This window comes from Vicia villosa, linkage group LG1 (assembly GCF_029867415.1).
Source record: "Vicia villosa cultivar HV-30 ecotype Madison, WI linkage group LG1, Vvil1.0, whole genome shotgun sequence".
Lineage (NCBI taxonomy): Eukaryota > Viridiplantae > Streptophyta > Magnoliopsida > Fabales > Fabaceae > Vicia > Vicia villosa.
In genome coordinates this window covers 246,245,360-246,263,619 of record NC_081180.1, presented here as the reverse complement: position 1 = coordinate 246,263,619, position 18,260 = coordinate 246,245,360, and the positions used below count along the sequence as shown (strand labels likewise).

The following is an 18,260-nucleotide window of genomic DNA, read 5'->3' as shown; positions in this document are numbered from 1 at the left end:
AAGAGGATCTTTAGGTATCTGAAGGGAACAACTAAGCTAGGATTGCTTTACTGAAAATCTCTAGACTGTAAGCTAGTTGGATTATGTGATGCTAACTATGTTGGGGATGGAATTGAAAGGAAAGGTTGTCAATTCATAGGTGAAAATCTTATATCTTGGGCTAGTAAAAGACAAATGATTATTGTTTTGCCCACAGCAGAAGCAGAATACATCTCAGGTGCTAGTAGTTGCATACAACTAATATGGATGAAAAATCAGCTAGAGGATTATCAAATTTGTGGAAGGAGTATACCGATATTCTATGATAATATGTTTGACGAAGAATCTTGTTCAACATTCAAGAACCAAAGACATTGAAATCAAGCATCATTTTATAAGATATTATGTTCAGAAGGGTGTAATAGATATATATTCCATTGATACTGATCATAAATGGGATGATATATTTACCAAGCCTCATATCTTTGAAAGATTTCATTTTATCAAAAATAATCTAAACATGATTTTTGTAAAATATTAGTGCTTGCTTTTGAATGAAGAGTCAGATTTTGATGATGATCAAACGTTAATGTCATCAAAAGCTTTGAATCAGCTTTTGATGTACGACAACCTCAGAAGCATCTCAGCCTCTGATACTTAAAATATGATTCTTTGTCTCTGATACATTGAACCCGTGATTTATTATTTTGCTCTGATAAAATAAAGTCATATCTTGAAAACTTTATATCATCTCTTCATTGCTAAATTGGCTGATTGTAAACATGTATATCAATATCACTAGTTAATTCAAAGAGCGCGAAGGGAAAGAGAATCTCAATCAAGAAGATATAAAGAAAGGATTTTTTTATTGACCATGAATATGTTACAAGCTCAAAATCTTTCAGACTCTGAAGAATCAATTTATGATCAAATCATCTTCTGATGATCAGAATCCGAAGACTCCAGACTTTGATCAAGTCAGCTTTTGAAGACCAAGTCAGCCTCTGAAGTGTCAGATTCTGAAGGAACAGAAGTTAAGACTCAGACTCAGAAGGACCAGAATCTGAACCTAGTCAAAGCTCAAGAAACGAGGAATTTCTGACAGATCGCTATCAGGCTCTAAGGTTAATTTGTCATGTTCTTATCACGTGAAGACTTAGTAGAAAGTTGCAGAAGCCTTAAGATTTACAATTGATAATTCCTTTTGTAGCAAATGAGTTTCAAATGGGATTGCAACGACATTAACCATGTTAGGAAGCTTTGGAATGGATTTGTTGATGCTTCTTTCAAAAACTCTCTTGTATTTGAAATTCTCTCCAACGATTTTTTCATGGAACTCTATAAAAGGAGCTGAAGATTTGGAGAAACAAATGATATTGTGCCTTGATAAGAAAAGGGAAGTTACTATGTCAAAACAAAGAGCACAAGCTAACTTAGAACTTCTTACAAATTATACATTCTTAGAAATTCTTAAGTCTTAAAGTTTTTGTGTTGTATTCTGTTTACACCTCTGATCATACATCAAGTGTAATTATGACTCTTTCACTATCATCTATCCGCTAGATAGATTGTAGGAAGTCTTTTGCTTGTGTGCTTGAGCATTTGGAAGTCTCTTGCTTATGTAATTAAGCATCAAAGTCTCTTGCTTGTGTGTTTGGGCACTGAAGTCCCTTACTTGTGTGTTTGGACATTTGAATTCTCTTGCTTATGTACTTAAACAACTTGTAATTAAATTTGGTTACAATTGCGTGTGTGTTGTCTTCCTCTCTTATTTATTTCTGATCTATACTATCCGCTGCTATCATTACCACTCTTACTCAGATTATGTCTTTATGACCAACATATAATAAGATATTTAAAGAGAAAAAGAAGTAAAATTCAAGACAATTCAACCCCTTCTCATTCTTATGTTAATAAATTAATTAATATTATGATACAATTGTTTGGGATAATTTGAACGCACAATTGTCTTTTTCAATTTTGTCTTTAAAATCATGTTTACTTGAAATTAAGATTTGAAGTTTTCTAGTTTAAATTTTTACACATGAAATGAAACAATTCATTTGAAGTTTTCTAGTTTAGATTTTTAAACATGAAATGAAACCATTCTCGTCACGGCAGAATTAGACACGCGTATGTGTGAATTTTCTTATTTTATACTTTTTGAAAAGAAAAAAAAATTACTAATTTGTTTTAAATAAAGAAAAGGCTAACATGTGCCCCAAAGACACAAATTAATAAACTATTTATAAAAATATTTTCTTAAAACAAGTACATTCAATTTATCAAAACTAAATATGACTTTCTTACATTTAATTACATTTAATTTTTTTTAATTATAATATTCTTAACATAAGTCTTTAGGACACATATTAGCATGACCCTTAAATAAATATGATAAAAAAAACAAAAATATAAATTTTGTATATGAAATTCTTAAATAATTAATGAAAAAAGCTAACATATGTCAAAGACACAAGTTAATAAATTACTTATAAAAATATTTTTTTTAAACACGTGCATTCAATATTTCGAAACTTTATATAAAGTTATTACATTTAATTATATCTAATTTTTTCTAAAACCAATATTTTTCTTAGTTAAATCTTTTAACATACGTGCCCATAGAACACCAAGATACAGTGCAACCATTATAGACCACTGTCCCAAACATTGACTCATTCTCACTAAACCGACACATAAACACATAATTACATCATGAAAATGAAACCTTAAATGGAATACTCAACACACACCTCTCAATGACAACGTAGAAAATGGAATTGTTGCCATTCATTCCACCCACCACAAACAAAAGGGTCCCATCAATTCATGATGAAATCAAACACCACGCTCCCCAACATCAGAAACTTTCTTCTCCCACTTTAGACTCTACTCACTCCAATATCTCATATGATATCACAAAAGCATAACATAAAATAATCCATAATCAAAAGTACAAGGGTGGAAAGTGGGTCCCAAAGTTACCAAACACGCATGCATATAAATCACACACAAATTCAACATTTCTTAAGGGAATTGTCATCATTTACAGCACAACCATCCACTAATCATGCTCCTGTCAATTCTATCTCTCACCCTTTATCTCCAAAAGCTTAAAGATACAAACTTTTGGTCAACAAATTGAAACCCAAATCACATTTTTCTTCAGTGGCAAATTGCAGCACAGAATAACAGTAGAAAGCATGTCATGTTAAGAATTACCATGCAACTAAGAACACAACAAAGAGTACCTTTTCGATCATTCATACTTATTGTTTAGTGATATTTTACCCCAAGCATACCAGTTTGAGACATCAGAGACTTTAAGTAATCAATAGTTTCGTCGATGACTAATAGCGGATGCTTTCCTTTTGCTCCGGGAGTTATGTTCTCGAGAATTTTCAGTGATTCGCGGATTTTAGCCTTTCTCAATTGAATATCACCATCTGCTGAATTATCATCCTCTTTGGTTTTCGTGTTAAAATACATTTGGCTGCCAGAGTACTTTGACTCGGCATCACTGACACACTCAGATGGTTCGTTTAGTCTTACTGAACTAGCACTGTTCAGAGACGGAGGTAATCTTGCATACCCGCCGTCGATTAGCTTATGTCGTTTGCTTGGCCAATCAGAGCTAGCGACATCCTCCTTTATGCCCTCGAATGGTTTTTGTATGAAATAAGTCATTTCATTACTCAATGGAGAATGGTCTGTACTTGTTACCTCGTCGTCTTCATCATCATCGGAATAAAGCAATGCATTGATTTCTTCTGTGTTTTCGTGCATTTCACTTTCTTCGTTTACTACATGATCCTGATCAGACTCATCCGGTAGACTGTATTTTGGTAAATGCTTTTGACCAAAACTAGTTGCCCGTCTCTCCTGATTAACTTCATAAGCTTGAGCGAATTGCGTAGTAGTATCAATTGGACTCTGAATAAGTGGGAAGACGGGACTATAAAACAACCTTGTTTTGTTACCAGACCGGTCAAATATAATAAATTTCTTCTGCAAAGATGCAGGATTTGTACCTTGCATAGCTCCGTAATTATTTCTTTCTTTCAAACACGGTTCTGTTTTGGGATCCTGAACGAACCCTCGCACTTCATTGGTCTGATCAGTCTGCAGGCTTGGAGTAGCAGGAGCTGTGAACCCTGGAAATGCACTGAGAGCATGATTCAGATACCCTGAATGACCGCAAAAACTAGGATCCGGCGATGTGCTAGCGCCATTCAAGTAAAGAGATGGCCAAGCCACATGCTCTGGGAAAGGCCAAGACTCATGACCCTTAACCATCGAACCCGAAAAAAAGTCCCAAAGAACAATAGAACCACTCGGTTTGGTTCTTTGATACGGGATCTTCAATAACTTGCTGCTTCTCTTCGGAACAAATGACAGAAAAAGAAAACTACAAATTCCAGCTTTAAGATAAAAGAACAATTACGTGACCGGCTTAAGCAATTGACGAAAGTAATCAGCCTGCAAAAAGTTCGAACATAATATTCATAATGAGCTACATAATATTCATAATCGATAAGCTCATTCAATCACCAGAAAACCAATAACATGCTTTACAAAACATATACATGAATAAAACTTCCATCAAACACTATGAATTATCAGCGCATTTTCTGACCTGACAATCGTGTAACGGTTGAAAGCACGCTATGACTCTAACAATAATCGCTGGTTCACCTTCAATGCCATTCCAATGTTTTAATGCCCGAAACGTTGTTTTACCAGCTGCTTGGCCTACCATAACTTCCTTTGATCCTCACCACACTCTACTCAATGAATCTAAATGCAATGCACACACACCAAAAGAATGATAATCTAGAGAATAACTTTACAGTATAAGTTCAAGCTTACAACTTGGCGAAACGTATCAACTAAAAGACCCAACCAACGCATGCTGATTCTTTGAGATGTCAATAATCACTTATAGCTTCAACCAATTCTCCTGAAAAATGGTTATATCATATGAAAAACATCATTTCTGCAAATAATAATAATGATAAAAATTGCAATAGAAACTGAAATTCCTCAAAATTAAAGCAAAACATGGTCGCGATCGCATCGCAATTGTTGAAATTGCGTAAAATTGAAGTCAAATAGGACTGATGCAGCTGCAATTAAGGTCATAAATATCAAAAATATTATCTTTTCGTGCAATTGCAGACCGATTTTGAAACCCTAGATGATAATAAATTCCTATTTTTTTACATAAAAATGACACAAAAAAGATGAAATAAATCTAGAATTCTGAAATTCAATTCCCAATTGAAGTGTGTGAAAATTAACAGCAAGAAATTTTCAAAATTTGGAAAGATGAAAATAAGAATAATAAGTTTGAATTGAATGGGTTATGAAAAGACTTACAGATGGATTGTGGAGAAGAATGGAATGAAAGAAAAGTTAGGAAGTTGAAGTGAGCGTGCAAGTAAGATGAATTTGGAAGAATGTGGAAAAGGGAGGTACCGGCACTTGCGCATGCTCACATTAAATACATAACCAAATCTCCTTATTACCCTTTAACTTCCATTTTTTTTAAACTAAAATTTTAAAAACATTTATTTAAAAATTAGATATGTTTTTTATCTTTATAAATATTGACAATTAATATGGATGGATCATCCATATATTAATTTTTTTTAGCCATCAAAAAGAAAAATTGATGATTGAAACCACACTATTTTAGCATCTATAAACATTTTGTGTGTCTCTTATACTAATTTCAATGTTATTACATTGTTTTGAGATCTACGTATTTTTGATAATATTGAGCCATATGATTTTATTGGTTATCCATTTGTCATAGAACACCTAAATATTGTCTCAACGTCTAATTTTTTATCGTTTACCTTGCTTGGCTATTGAAATTGTCTCATGAATACTTTTCCAAATGAATCTAGAGTTTTTTTTTTTTTTTTCTTTGCCTCTAACAAATCACACTTTGAGTAATTTTGAGCTTTGTGAAGTTCTAAGATTGAAGAATTTAGTCTCGTTATCGTCCTTGCGCACTTTTTTTTAGAACAAATTTATATTATACATTCTTAAAATTCATACATTCATCATTTTTCTAAATAGATTGCTCATCACATGAAAGTTGTCAAACTCTTTCGTTACAAACTCTACCATTACCCTTCCAAAAGGAATTTATCATTTTATTCCCCTAATAAAGATATGTTTTAATAGATATTTTAGTCATTCTTATTTCAGTTATTACAAAAAAATGATTTTGATCATAAATGGGGGAGAAATAAACTAGGTCAAATTAGACTTTGCAAGAACCTAAGCGTGACCCGGACAAAATTAAAAATTTTGTAATCTAGTATAGACTTGATTTTAAGTTTAAGTTTGACCTTTTCAAAAGTATGGTGTGAAATGTTAATTTACTAAAAAGCTTTTTTTATTTGAACTTATTTAAATAAGTGTGTATGACCTCTTCGCGAAATACTTAGTTAGAGTCCTCGAAACATCTAAAATAACGATAATATTACATTTAAAAATTAGAACAACCAGTCACTCATTATGGTAATCAGATTAAAATACTGAAGATCTCAAGAATTAGGTTCGATGAACAATAATAAATTGTGAATTGATATGATATGAACATATTATTATAAATCAAAGAAGCATGATTCCTCTTAATTAGATCTATACTTCAGTAGAGTGGAGTACCTGGCTACGAGAGTATTTTTTATATACTCGTATATGTGAATGAGGAAGTGAGTCCAAATCCTATGGAATATCAACCAAAATTTCTAAAGTATTCACTATACTGAAGCGACGGGTCAAGTGATCAATCTTTCAAAGTCCAAAGTGTTCTTCAGCAGTAATTTGAGTGTGCCAGCTCAAGAGGATTCAGCAAAGGTGATGGGGGTGAGACGTGTGTTGGGAACAGGGAAGTATTTGGGCCTACCTTCCGTGATTGGTAGGAGCAAAAAGGCGGTGTTATCGTTTATTAAGGATCGTATTTGGAAAAGAATTAACTCTTGGAGTGGTAGATCTTTATCCAAAGCGGGGAAAGAAGTTATGATTAAATCAGTGCTCCAGTCCATTCCCGCTTATATTATGAGTGTATATTTGATTCCGGATGGGGTGGTGGACGATATTTAGAAAATGCTTAACTCGTTTTGGTGGAGGGGGTGGTCGTAATAATAGAGGTATAAGGTGGATGGCTTAGGAGAGGATGACTATGCGGAAGAGTGAAGGAGGTTTGGGATTTAGGGACTTCAAAGCCTTTAATATGGCTATGGTAGCAAAACAAGGATGGAATATTATGACGAATCCTAATTCTCTTGTGGCTAGAATTTTCAAAGCAAGGTATTTTCCTTGTTCCTCTTTTTTTTATTTTAAGCTTGGTCATAATCCGAGATTTGTGTGGCGGAGTTTGTACAAAGCTAAGGATGTTCTTAAGCTTGGTAGTAGATGGAGTACAGGTGAAGGGAATAAAATCAAGGTTATGTTGGACCCTTGGTTGAGGGAGAAACGAAGTTGGCGGGTTGGAGGACCACAAACTCAAGAAGTGTATGAGCTTTACGTAAAAAATCTTTTGCTACCGAATGTTAAACAATGGGACGTTGGAAAGGTGTATTCTCTTTATGATCATGCGGGGGCTGAATTCATTCTTAAAGTTCCTTTGGTGGCGGATTTTGTGGAAGATATATTGATTTGGCAAGCCGAGAAGAATGGTGATTATAGTGTGAAATCGGGTTATAATCTTTGGAGAGGTTTGCAAAGTAGTACTATGCACCATGCCTTTGAGGGTAATTGGAAGAGTTTATGGAACATTTCCGCGCCACCTAGAGCCAAACATTTTTTATGGAGGATTTGTAGGGGTTGTCTTCCGACTCGGTCTAAGTTGCAACAACATCATGTTATTTGTCCGTCTCTTTGTCCGTGGTGTGATTTAGAAGATGAAGATGATTGGCATGTCTTCTTCGGTTGTGTTTCTACTTCTCATAGTTGGCGGGCAGCAGGTTTGTCTTCTTTAATGGATCCCCGTTTACACTCATTCCATGATGCTAAGTCTCTCATTTTTGATGTCTGTGGTCGGGAGGATCGTAGGGAGGCGGGTAGATTTGCAGTTATGTAGGAGGTCCTTTGGCGGAGTAGAAATAATGTGGTGTGGCAAGATACTCAAGAAGATGCTATTAGAATTGGTTTACAAGCATATCACAACTGGCACGATTGGTTCTTAGCCCGAGAGGAACATACAGTAGGAGATTCTATTAATAATTCTTTGACTTGGATTCCGCCTATGATAAATCAGGTGAAATGCAATGTTGATGCAGGTTATAATTTTGCTTGTGGTACTAATAACAGAGGGTGGTGCTTTAGAGATCATCTTGGGAGATTCATCAGAGCAGGCGTTTCTTGGGATGTGAGTCTTTTTTTCTGTCCTGGAAGATGAGGCCATGTCGTTGAAGTAAGCAATACAACATGCAATCTCATCTCATCTCTCTCATGTTATCTTTGAAAGTGATAGTCAAACGGTCGTCAACTCTCTTAAAGACAAACATGTCGGTTCCTTTGAGTTTAGTTTGATCATTAAGTCTATTCAGCATTTGTTACATTTATTCCCGAACTTTGAGGTAAAGTTTATTAAGCACCAAGCGAATTCGGTTGCCCACTTGTTAGCTAAGGCGGCCAATTCTTGGTCTAAGCGTAGTTTCTTTAATATGATACCTCCTTGTATTGAGCTTTGTTTAATGAATGAAATACGTTAAGTTTGTTTTTATCAAAAAAAAAAAGAATATATGTGCAGGGTCATTAAAGTACAAGTTTTTCAAAAATACACCCTTAAAAAAGAATGTGTGGATTTGACATCATGCGGTATGCAAAATTTCAAGTTGGAAGAAACCTTAGCTATGCAATTATTATAGATGTGTTAGAGTTACTTCTAAGATTTTTTTTTTAAATTAAGTGGTGGGTTGTTGGAATAAAATAGGAAAATGTGTTAAGTGTGTGGGTGGTTGTAAATTTTTTTAAAAAATTGCTTTTAAATTTGACATTAGTGAACTTAGCTAATTTGCTTTTAAGTCTTAAAAACTACAAAAATTAATTTCTTTAATAAATTTTAAATGCCTCATTTTAAAAGTGATTTTAGGCCTGAGGTTAGGTGGCACTAACCGTTTTAGACATTTCCAAAAAAAATTTGTGGATTTTTTTAATTTTTAATTTTCATTTTTTTAAGCAACATCAATATTGTTGTGAAAACGATGTCAAAAACAAAGTATAATAGGGAACACAATGGAAAGTAAGATGAACAATAAGGAATTGGTTATAACTGTTATTCTTTACTTTCTCTTACAATCGAGATTACAAGTGTTACAAGAATAACAAATAACCATCTCACCCTAAATTATGATTTTCCGTATGCAATGATGCGAGACTAGTATGCTATTTATAATAAACCTAACATACTAAACTAATAGGCTTTTCACAAATACCCATTACAAGATAACTTGGGGTAAGCTAACTTAAACAATTGGACATTACAAACAGGCCCAATTCAAAATACTAACAACCTTATCATTTTGACACCCATAAACTAGAACACACTTCAAATACAGTATGTACGTCTTCGACAGTAGCATGCGAACAAACTTTGACCTCATGCATATTCTTTGTCGAACCAAAAGCTACCCTTCGACATAATAGAGTTCGATCCTATTCTCATAAATCTCCACATTGGAACAAACTCTATAGTATCAAAGACCAAACTAGCTTTCTTCATGCAGCTTTATCAACTGCATACAGTGAAAAAACTTGCAACTTGGTAAAGTCTTGGGGATCATATTAGCAACATTGTGATATGTCGAAACCTTAAGCTCTTGGACTTCTCCACGCTCGATTACTCCCCTAATGAAATACAACCTCACATCGATGTGCTTGGTTCGCTCATGATATGTTGAGTTTTTCAACAAGTGTATAGCACTTTGACTATCACATTTAACAATGATACCTCGACTTTGAAGTTTCAGTTATTTTGCAAAGCCTTCAAGCCACAATGCTTCTTTCACAACTTCAGTGAGAGCAATATATTCAGCTTCAGTGGTTGATAAAGCAACAACCTTTTGAAGTGTTACTTTCCAACTAATTGATGTGTTAAATATATTGAAAACATATCCACAAATAGATTTTCTAGAATCCATACAACCTGCATAATCAGAGTCGGCATATCCTTCAATTATTACTTTACTATCTTCACCCAAGGCTCCACCATAAATTAGGACTCTATTTAGAGACTCATTTATGTACCTTAAAATTCACTCCAATGCTTGCTATTGAGCCTTTTCAGGATTCTCCATGTACCTGTTTACAAGACTTACTACATATGTTATGTCGGGTTTAGTGCACCCAATAACATACATCAAAGAATCTACTATGTTAGCATATGGGATGTTATTCATATAAGCTCTTTCTACATCAGTACTGAGACACTTATCTAATCTTAACTTGAATTGAGGGTTTCTGGGAGTCACGACAGACTTTGAATTCAACATACCAAACTTTTCCAGAATCTTCCGTAGGTATGCCTCTTGAGATAAGCATAATTTTAACTGTTTTCTATCTCTTCGAATGTCAATCCCAAGAATCCTGGATGCAACTCCAAGATCCTTCATATCGAACTCCTTATTGAGTTCTACCTTCACCCTCATTACATCTTTGACATTGTTGCTTGCTATGAAATATCATCCACATAAAGCAACAAAATAATAAATGAATTACCAGGTCAAAATCGGAAGTAAACATAGTGGTCGAACTAGCTTCTAACAAAACTTATGTGTGCCATGAACTTGTCGAGTCTTCTATTCCATTGTCGGGGATATTATTTCAGTCCATATAAAGATCTCTTTAGCTTGCACACATAATCTTCCTTCCCCTTTTCGACATACCCTTCAGGTTGCCTCATTAGGATCATTTCTTCTAGATCACCATACAAGAACGCAATCTTCACATCCATTTGTTCCAGTTCAAGATCGGACTGAGCTACCATGGCAAGCAACATTCAAATGGACATATGCTTCACAACAGGAGAAAACACATCATTGAAGTTGACACCTTCTTTCTGAGTGAAACCCCTTGCGACCAACCTTGCCTTGTATCTTTTCGATGCCACTCCTTCGATTCCTTCCTTAACTTTGAAAATCCATTTAAAGTTTACTAACCTTGCTCTAGTAGGTTTCTTGATCAGTTCCCAAGTGTGATTATCATGAAGAGATTTCATCTCATCATTCATGGATTTCTTTCATTCAGTCTTATTTCGACTCCTCATAACTTCCTTATAGTCTCTTGGTTCTTCGCTAGAACCTCACTTGCAGAGATTAAGGCATAAGCTAAAAAATATGCATACCCAAGTCTCTGAGGTGGCTTGATGACTCTTCTCAACCTATATCTTGATAATAGGTAGTCATCGATAGTTTCCTCAACTTCCTCAGCATCTTCTGGGATATGCAATTCAGCATCAACATGCTCCACCTCAAGAGGAATCTCAACCTGTTCTTGCTCTTCGTCATATATCTCTGCATTTTTACCAACATCATCAGTTTTCTTAAAAGCCATTTCAGCTTCATTGAAAACTACATCTTGACTGGTTATACTCTTCTCGTGACCTGGCTCTAGGCACCATAGCTTATAAGCTTTGACTCCTTAAGGGTATCCCATAAACATGCATTTCAGAGCTCTAGGTTCGACTTTGTCTTGCCTAATGTAAGCATAGGCTACACAACAAAATACTCTCAGTTTGTTGAGATCTGATGGATGTCCCGACCAAACTTCTTCAGATGTTTTCATATCTAACACAATCGAAGGACATCTGTTTATCAGATATGTTGTTGTCGAAATAACCTCAGCCCAAAACACCTTCTTTAATCTAGAACTAGTCATTATGCATCTAACTCTCTGCCAAATAGTTCAATTAAACCTTTCAGCCAAACCATTTTGTTGTGGAGTACCTACACTAGTTTTGTGCCTTGCAATACCAGAGGTAGCACAAAAATTGTCGAACGCCTCATTGCAAAATTCAAGGCCATTATCGGTTCTCAACCTCTTGAATTTTCTGCCAGTTTAATTTTCGACCAGAGTCTTCCAAATTTTGAAATTTCTCAAAAGTTTCATCCTTAGTCTTTTGGATGAAAACCCATAGTTTTCTAGAATAATCATCTACTGTGGATAGAAAATATCTTGCTCCTGAATGTGATGGACACCTTCCAGGCCCCCAAAGATCAGCATGGATGTAATCAAGGGATCCATGTGTTCTTTGTTTGCTTTTGTTGAACTTCATTCTACAAGATTTTCCAAGTACACACATGATTCACAAAACTTCAGCTTTTCGACTTTGTCTCCACCAAGCAGATTTTGTTTTCCCAATTGGACTAGACCCTTTTCACCGACATGGCCCAATCTCATGTGCTAAATTTCTATCTTCGACAAAGGTTTCGTGGATACAATATTTGTCGAACCACTCACAACTTAATCCTCAAAGGTATACAAGCCTTGTTTCTTCACGCCTCTCAAGACTTCCTTCAACCCCTTCATGACTCTTAGGATACTTTTCTCTCCTTAGAAAACATATCCTTTCTTGTCGAATTCACCAAGAGAAATCAAAATTCTCTTCAAATCAGGAACATATCTGACTTCAGTCAACAACCTTATTGACTCATCATGGAGCTTGAATCTCATAGATCTAACACATGCAATCTTGCAAGTTTTGTTGTTTCCCAGCAATACGGATCCACCATCTTGATCACATAATTCCCCAAAAAGTATTTATTTGGAATCATGTGCCAAGTGCAACCTGAATCCATAATCCACTCCTTACTCGAGTCACTGCTTGAAACCACAAAAACATCAGATGATTAGAAATCATCTTAAACAATGGTTGTGTTTCCATTATCCTTACCTCCATGATCTTTCAAGCGTTCAAGACACATTTTTTATGTGACCCTCCTTCTTAAAATGATAACATCGAATACTAGATGCTTCGCCACTGTAAGACTTCTACTGATTTTTTCCCCTCTTCTTGTCGAACTTACCATCATTTCACAAGAATTTTCCCTTAACGGTCAAACCTTCACCAACCATCGAAGGTTTATTCTCCTTTCGTTCATTCAAGTCCTTAGAATACATGGTTGATTGAACTTCTTCAAAGGTTTGGGACACCCTTCCATACAAGGGAGTTTCTTTGAAGTGAGCATGTGTTCGAGGCAAAGCACGCAACAATAACAATGCTTGATCTTCATCATCGATCTTCACATTAATATTTTCAAGATCAAGAATCAGCTTGTTGAAGATATCTAACTTCTCAGCCAACACTTTGTCTTCAATCATCTTGAATAAATACAAAGCTTGCTTTAGGTAGAGTCGATTCACCTGCGATTTGATCATGTATAAACTTTCAAGTTTTACACATAACCCTAATGTCGTCGTCTCCTTTGATACCTGTCGAAGAAACTTATTACCAAGGCTCAAAAAAATAGCATTGTGGGTTTTTTCTATCAAGGCCGTCTTTTCTCTTTCCGTCAACGCATCATCCATAATCGCCGCTTCCTTCAATGCTTCCAAACAACCTCGTTGGACCGATAGGGATTTCATCTTCAAGCGCCACAGACAAAAATCGTTCACTCCGGTGAAATTTTTAATCTCATACTTTGTCGAAGGCATCTTCTCCATGCTCACCGCACCAATTTGTTGTGAAAATGTTGCCCAAAACAAAGTATAATAGGGAACACAATGGGAAGCAAGAAGAACAATAAGGAATTGGTTATAACTGCTATTCTTTACTTTCTCTTAGAATCAAGATTACAAGTGTTACAAGAATAACAAATAACCCTCTCACCCTAAATTAGGATTTGCCGTATGCAATGACGAGAGACTAGTATGCTATTTATAATAAACCTAACATACTAAATTAATTGGCTTTTTCACAAATACCCATTACAAGCTAACTTAGGGTACAAGCTAACTTAAACAATTGGACATTACAAACATGCCCAATTCTAAATACAAACAACCCTAGCATTTCAACACCCACATACTAGAACACATTTCGACTACACTGTGTAGGTCTTTGACAGCAGCATGCGAACAAACTTCGACCTCATGCATATTCTCTATCGAACCAGAAGCTACCCTTCGACATAATAGAGTTTGATCCAATTATCATAAATATATTAAAAAGGAAATAAACAAAAGGAAAATACAAGGGGAGGACAATCACCTAATCCGATTAAGAGTTTCTATATCTTAAGCTAGGAAAACCATGTTTGTTAGCCAAGAAGGCACCCTTCAAAGAACGAGGAAGATCATCAAATCAATGAAAGTGATTAGAAATCAATCACATACCGAAAAATTTATTGGCACACTTGTTATCTTTCAAGTAAATATGAGTCACTATGAAATTCATAGATAAAGTGTTAAAGACACATTTTGTCCAACGGTTACGAAGGTGCCACAGAACTATAGAAAAATTTGTAAAAGCATGAAAAACATTCTTTGAATCCATATCAAGCAAAAGAAACTTCCCAATGCCTATCAATCACGATCTCAATTGTAATCATAGCCTCAATCAACTCACTTGGAAGAGCGTTCCTGTGTAAATGGAAGACCAAAATCTTCCCAAATGTTATGAAGAAGAATTTCTTAACATACCCCCGAATGCACAAACAATAGGAACACCAATGACAACTCCATCTGAGTTAGCCTTTATCCAACAAGTCAGAGGCGGCTTCCTAAAACCTCGAAAATGGATAGAGGCTTGGGCGGCTTAATCGTAACTTCAAAATGCTTGAGAATGATAAAGTACTTCATTGAGGAGTTGGAAGGCTTATTAGTGAAGTTACCCGCCAAGTAGAACATGGAGGAAATAGAAGTAATAGTTGTTTTATAATGAGTTCTTGTACATTTGAATCTACCAATATTGCTAAAAGTTCATATAGCATTGATGGAGTGGACCACTCCTGCAGAAACCACGCCATTACATTGAGGAGAGCAATTTTGAATGTAGTCTTAACAGTTATAAAGGATACAACCATATGAATTAAATTAATAGTACTATAGAATAAATGCCAGATCGATTTAGCAAAGTCACATCGGAAATACAAGTGATGCAAGGATTCTTGGCTTTTGCAACATAGAGAACACATTTTAGGAAGATTGACACCTCTTTTGCATAAAGATTAATCTATAAGAAGTTTACCACGAGTAAGCCTCCAAACCAATAAAGCTTTAGAAGGAAGAATGTGTTGGTTCCAAATAATTTTATCATAAGCAACATCTGGAGCGGACTTGGAGAGTAAAGTATAATAACTCTTTAGGATTAGAGAACCTGAATCCAAAAGATCACAAAGGCTTTTGTCTGCCTTAGACTCCAAGGGAAACACATGAGCATTGATGAGATTTACCATATTTGGAAAAGCCAATGACAGGTTATAGACTATGTTCCAAATAGAATTAGATAGAAAATTACTAACTTGGGATTGAATAAATTTATAATTTCTAAGAACATTGGGGAAAAATTGATGTGATGCTTGCCACACCAACTATCTAGCTAAAAATTGATGTTTTTGCCATTACGAAAAATCTTGTTAGAGTAATCTATCACTATTCTATGGTTCCCTTTTATGCCACAACAAAGAGAAGATAATATGTGATATTGAATGACACCATGGTTCCTCAAAACTATAGAAAGAAGAAGGGTGGTCTAGCTTCTTTCCAAAGAGAACATGTCCCAACACAATTTGAGGTTAGCAACTTCATTAAGAATAGGTTTGGGCCTTAAACCAAGAACTCCTTTAGAAGTTGGCATGCAATATTTATGCCAAGAAACTCTTACTATCTTTTTCTTATCCATGTTTATGATTTGCCTTGAAAATAAGAATTACTCAATCGAAACAATAAAGGTTAGCAATCACTTGGTTATACACGTAAATATAACTTCAGCGAAAGGTAAGTCAAGATAAAACATAAGATAAAAAGTGTAAAAGTGCAAGAATCTTAAAGTGCAGAAATGTTAAATACTTCAAAGATAAATATCATGAAAATAAAGAGTGCAGGAATGTAAATGGCAGGAAGTAAACGAAATGCAATAATATCGAAAGATACTTGAAATAAAGGAAAATACACATGTATTAAAATGGCGGTGGTGTCATACGTACATTTCTCAGCGAACTCTTTCTCTTAACACTTGATACTTGAGTAGTATGTGAGTGATTTGTACAAAATGAACACACAGAATCCTAACATTAGAACCCTTATTTATACTAGTTTCGACCTTAACGGTCCTACGCTAATCTAATGCCACGTTTCTTATGAGAATCCCTGGAAAGCCATCTGTCTCTGGACAGTTATGCAAACTTCTTCGAATTTCAAATCTTCCCGCCTGAATCCTCCTTCGACGCGTGGCAATATAACTTAACATTAAAATACCACGAAAACACGCTAAGCATCAGTACTTAACATATCTCGTAAAATTTGTCTAAGTCTCGAAGATATACACTCCTACTAGTTTCAGCATTCACTATCTTCGTTATGACTTAAAATTCTTCATCCTCGAAACATGGCCATCAGGAGCCATTTTATCTTCAAAGACGGTCATCAGCAACCATCCTCCTTCGAGCTTCCGACCTTCGAAGGACATTTCTTCCTAAACGAAATCTTCAGCTAACAAATTGCCCCCAATAAATGCCTGTTTCGAAAAACAAGAGAAATAGGCGTTTCTTGCTGTAATAAGATTTCGTTTTAGAGTTCCAAGATCATTGACTGACGTCATAATCATTTATGACTCTGTTTCCAAAACGTCTTGTCATTTTCAAAGATGTCTACTCATAACTTACATTCCCACGTTTTGGTCTTACTTCCTGATCATTACTCCTATATACTAGGAGTAAAGCTAATAACTATTCGACCGCCGTTGGATGAAATCAACGCCTGCCGCGTGTCTCTTGGCTTTTACCCAAAAGATTTGAAAGGGTTTCCGTTAAACCTTTAAATACTGAAACTTTAACCTTCACATAACTTTCACCTCTTATTTCCTTATTTCTCCACAGAAAAGAACACCCTTGATTATATTCAAACCCATTCCAAATAAATCAAACTTACTCATGGCGTCTTCCTCAAACGTTCTTCAACCAGCTCTGAAACTTCAACAATCTACACAGATGGGGGATCAAGAGTACGTACCAAACCCAAATTCTGCGGAAGTGCGCGCCATTTACGCCTCTCAGGTAATCATCCCTTTTGAACTTTCTGGGAAAACTCATGCTTTCATGGGTCCTTTACCAGGAGAAACTAACCCTTCTCTGAGTAAATTCTTTCCTGCTTACTATAAAACTAGGCCGTTAGTTAGTAAGAACAAAATAGATGAAGATGGCCGTCCTATTTCTGCAAAGCCTGATGATACAAAAAACACTTCGACCGAAAACCCTTCAGCCCTAGAGAAAATTAGGTTAGACTATGTAACCAATTTTGTGAAAGTTTTTAGGTCAATTCCCTTAGCAAAAGACCCTGAACTATACTATGCCTGGTTGGCAAGAGTAGAGAAACACAAGGCTTCTTTCTGGAAAGAACTGGGCATTTATGATTTAATCCAACTGTCCAAGACTGGTTTAGAATACAACCAAACCATGTTAGTTGCGTCAGTTTATTTCTGGGATGCTTCCCACAACACTTTCCATCTTCCATATGGAATGATCACCCCCACGCTTTTCGACATAGCCGCCATTACGGGGCTTCGACCAACCGGAGAACCCTTCGACCCCAACGTCATGGATACTGATACTATTAACTTCAATGAAGCAACTGTTACTTATACTGCATTCATTCAACAGTATCATGACGAAAATAATGAGGTAGTCTTAGACGAAGAGCACATTGCTTTCTTAGCCTTATGGCTTTCGAGGTGCGTCTTCTGTTCTAGGTCCATACAAGTGGCAAAAAGATATCTCTGTATGGCTAATCAACTCCATGCTGGAACAAAACTAAACCTGAGCCAGTTGATTCTAGGGTTTCTCTACGAGAACCTAGGTGAAGCAACAGACCTTGTAAAGAATTATAAAAGATATCTCTGTATGGCTAATCAACTCCCATTTCGAGGTGTTGTGAACGAAGAAGATCCAGATATTAAAAATCGAACTGTAGAAGGAACCAAGTTGGCTTCGCTAACCCCAAAAGAAGAGACTGGGAAACTTCGCGAGCACTTTCTAGCATATGTCATGATGTTTGCTCGGTGTCATCAATTCAGCCCTTCGATGGCTCCGTTCGTAAACAAGACA

At 35.6% G+C, this 18,260-nt stretch overlaps 1 protein-coding gene across 1 annotated transcript; it reads right to left on the bottom strand.

Annotated features, from left to right (window-relative positions):
- Nucleotides 1–2,983: 2,983 nt before the first annotated feature.
- On the bottom strand, nt 2,984–5,457 carry LOC131645077 (transcription factor bHLH143-like). Its single transcript, XM_058915733.1, has 3 exons — nt 5,362–5,457; nt 4,619–4,942; nt 2,984–4,461 (listed from the first exon to the last, which is right to left on the bottom strand). Exon 3 carries the CDS (start codon nt 4,276–4,278, stop codon nt 3,259–3,261), a length of 1,020 nt encoding a protein of 339 aa, XP_058771716.1. The 5' UTR covers nt 4,279–4,461; nt 4,619–4,942; nt 5,362–5,457; the 3' UTR covers nt 2,984–3,258.
- Between the last annotated feature and the right edge of the window lie 12,803 nt (nt 5,458–18,260).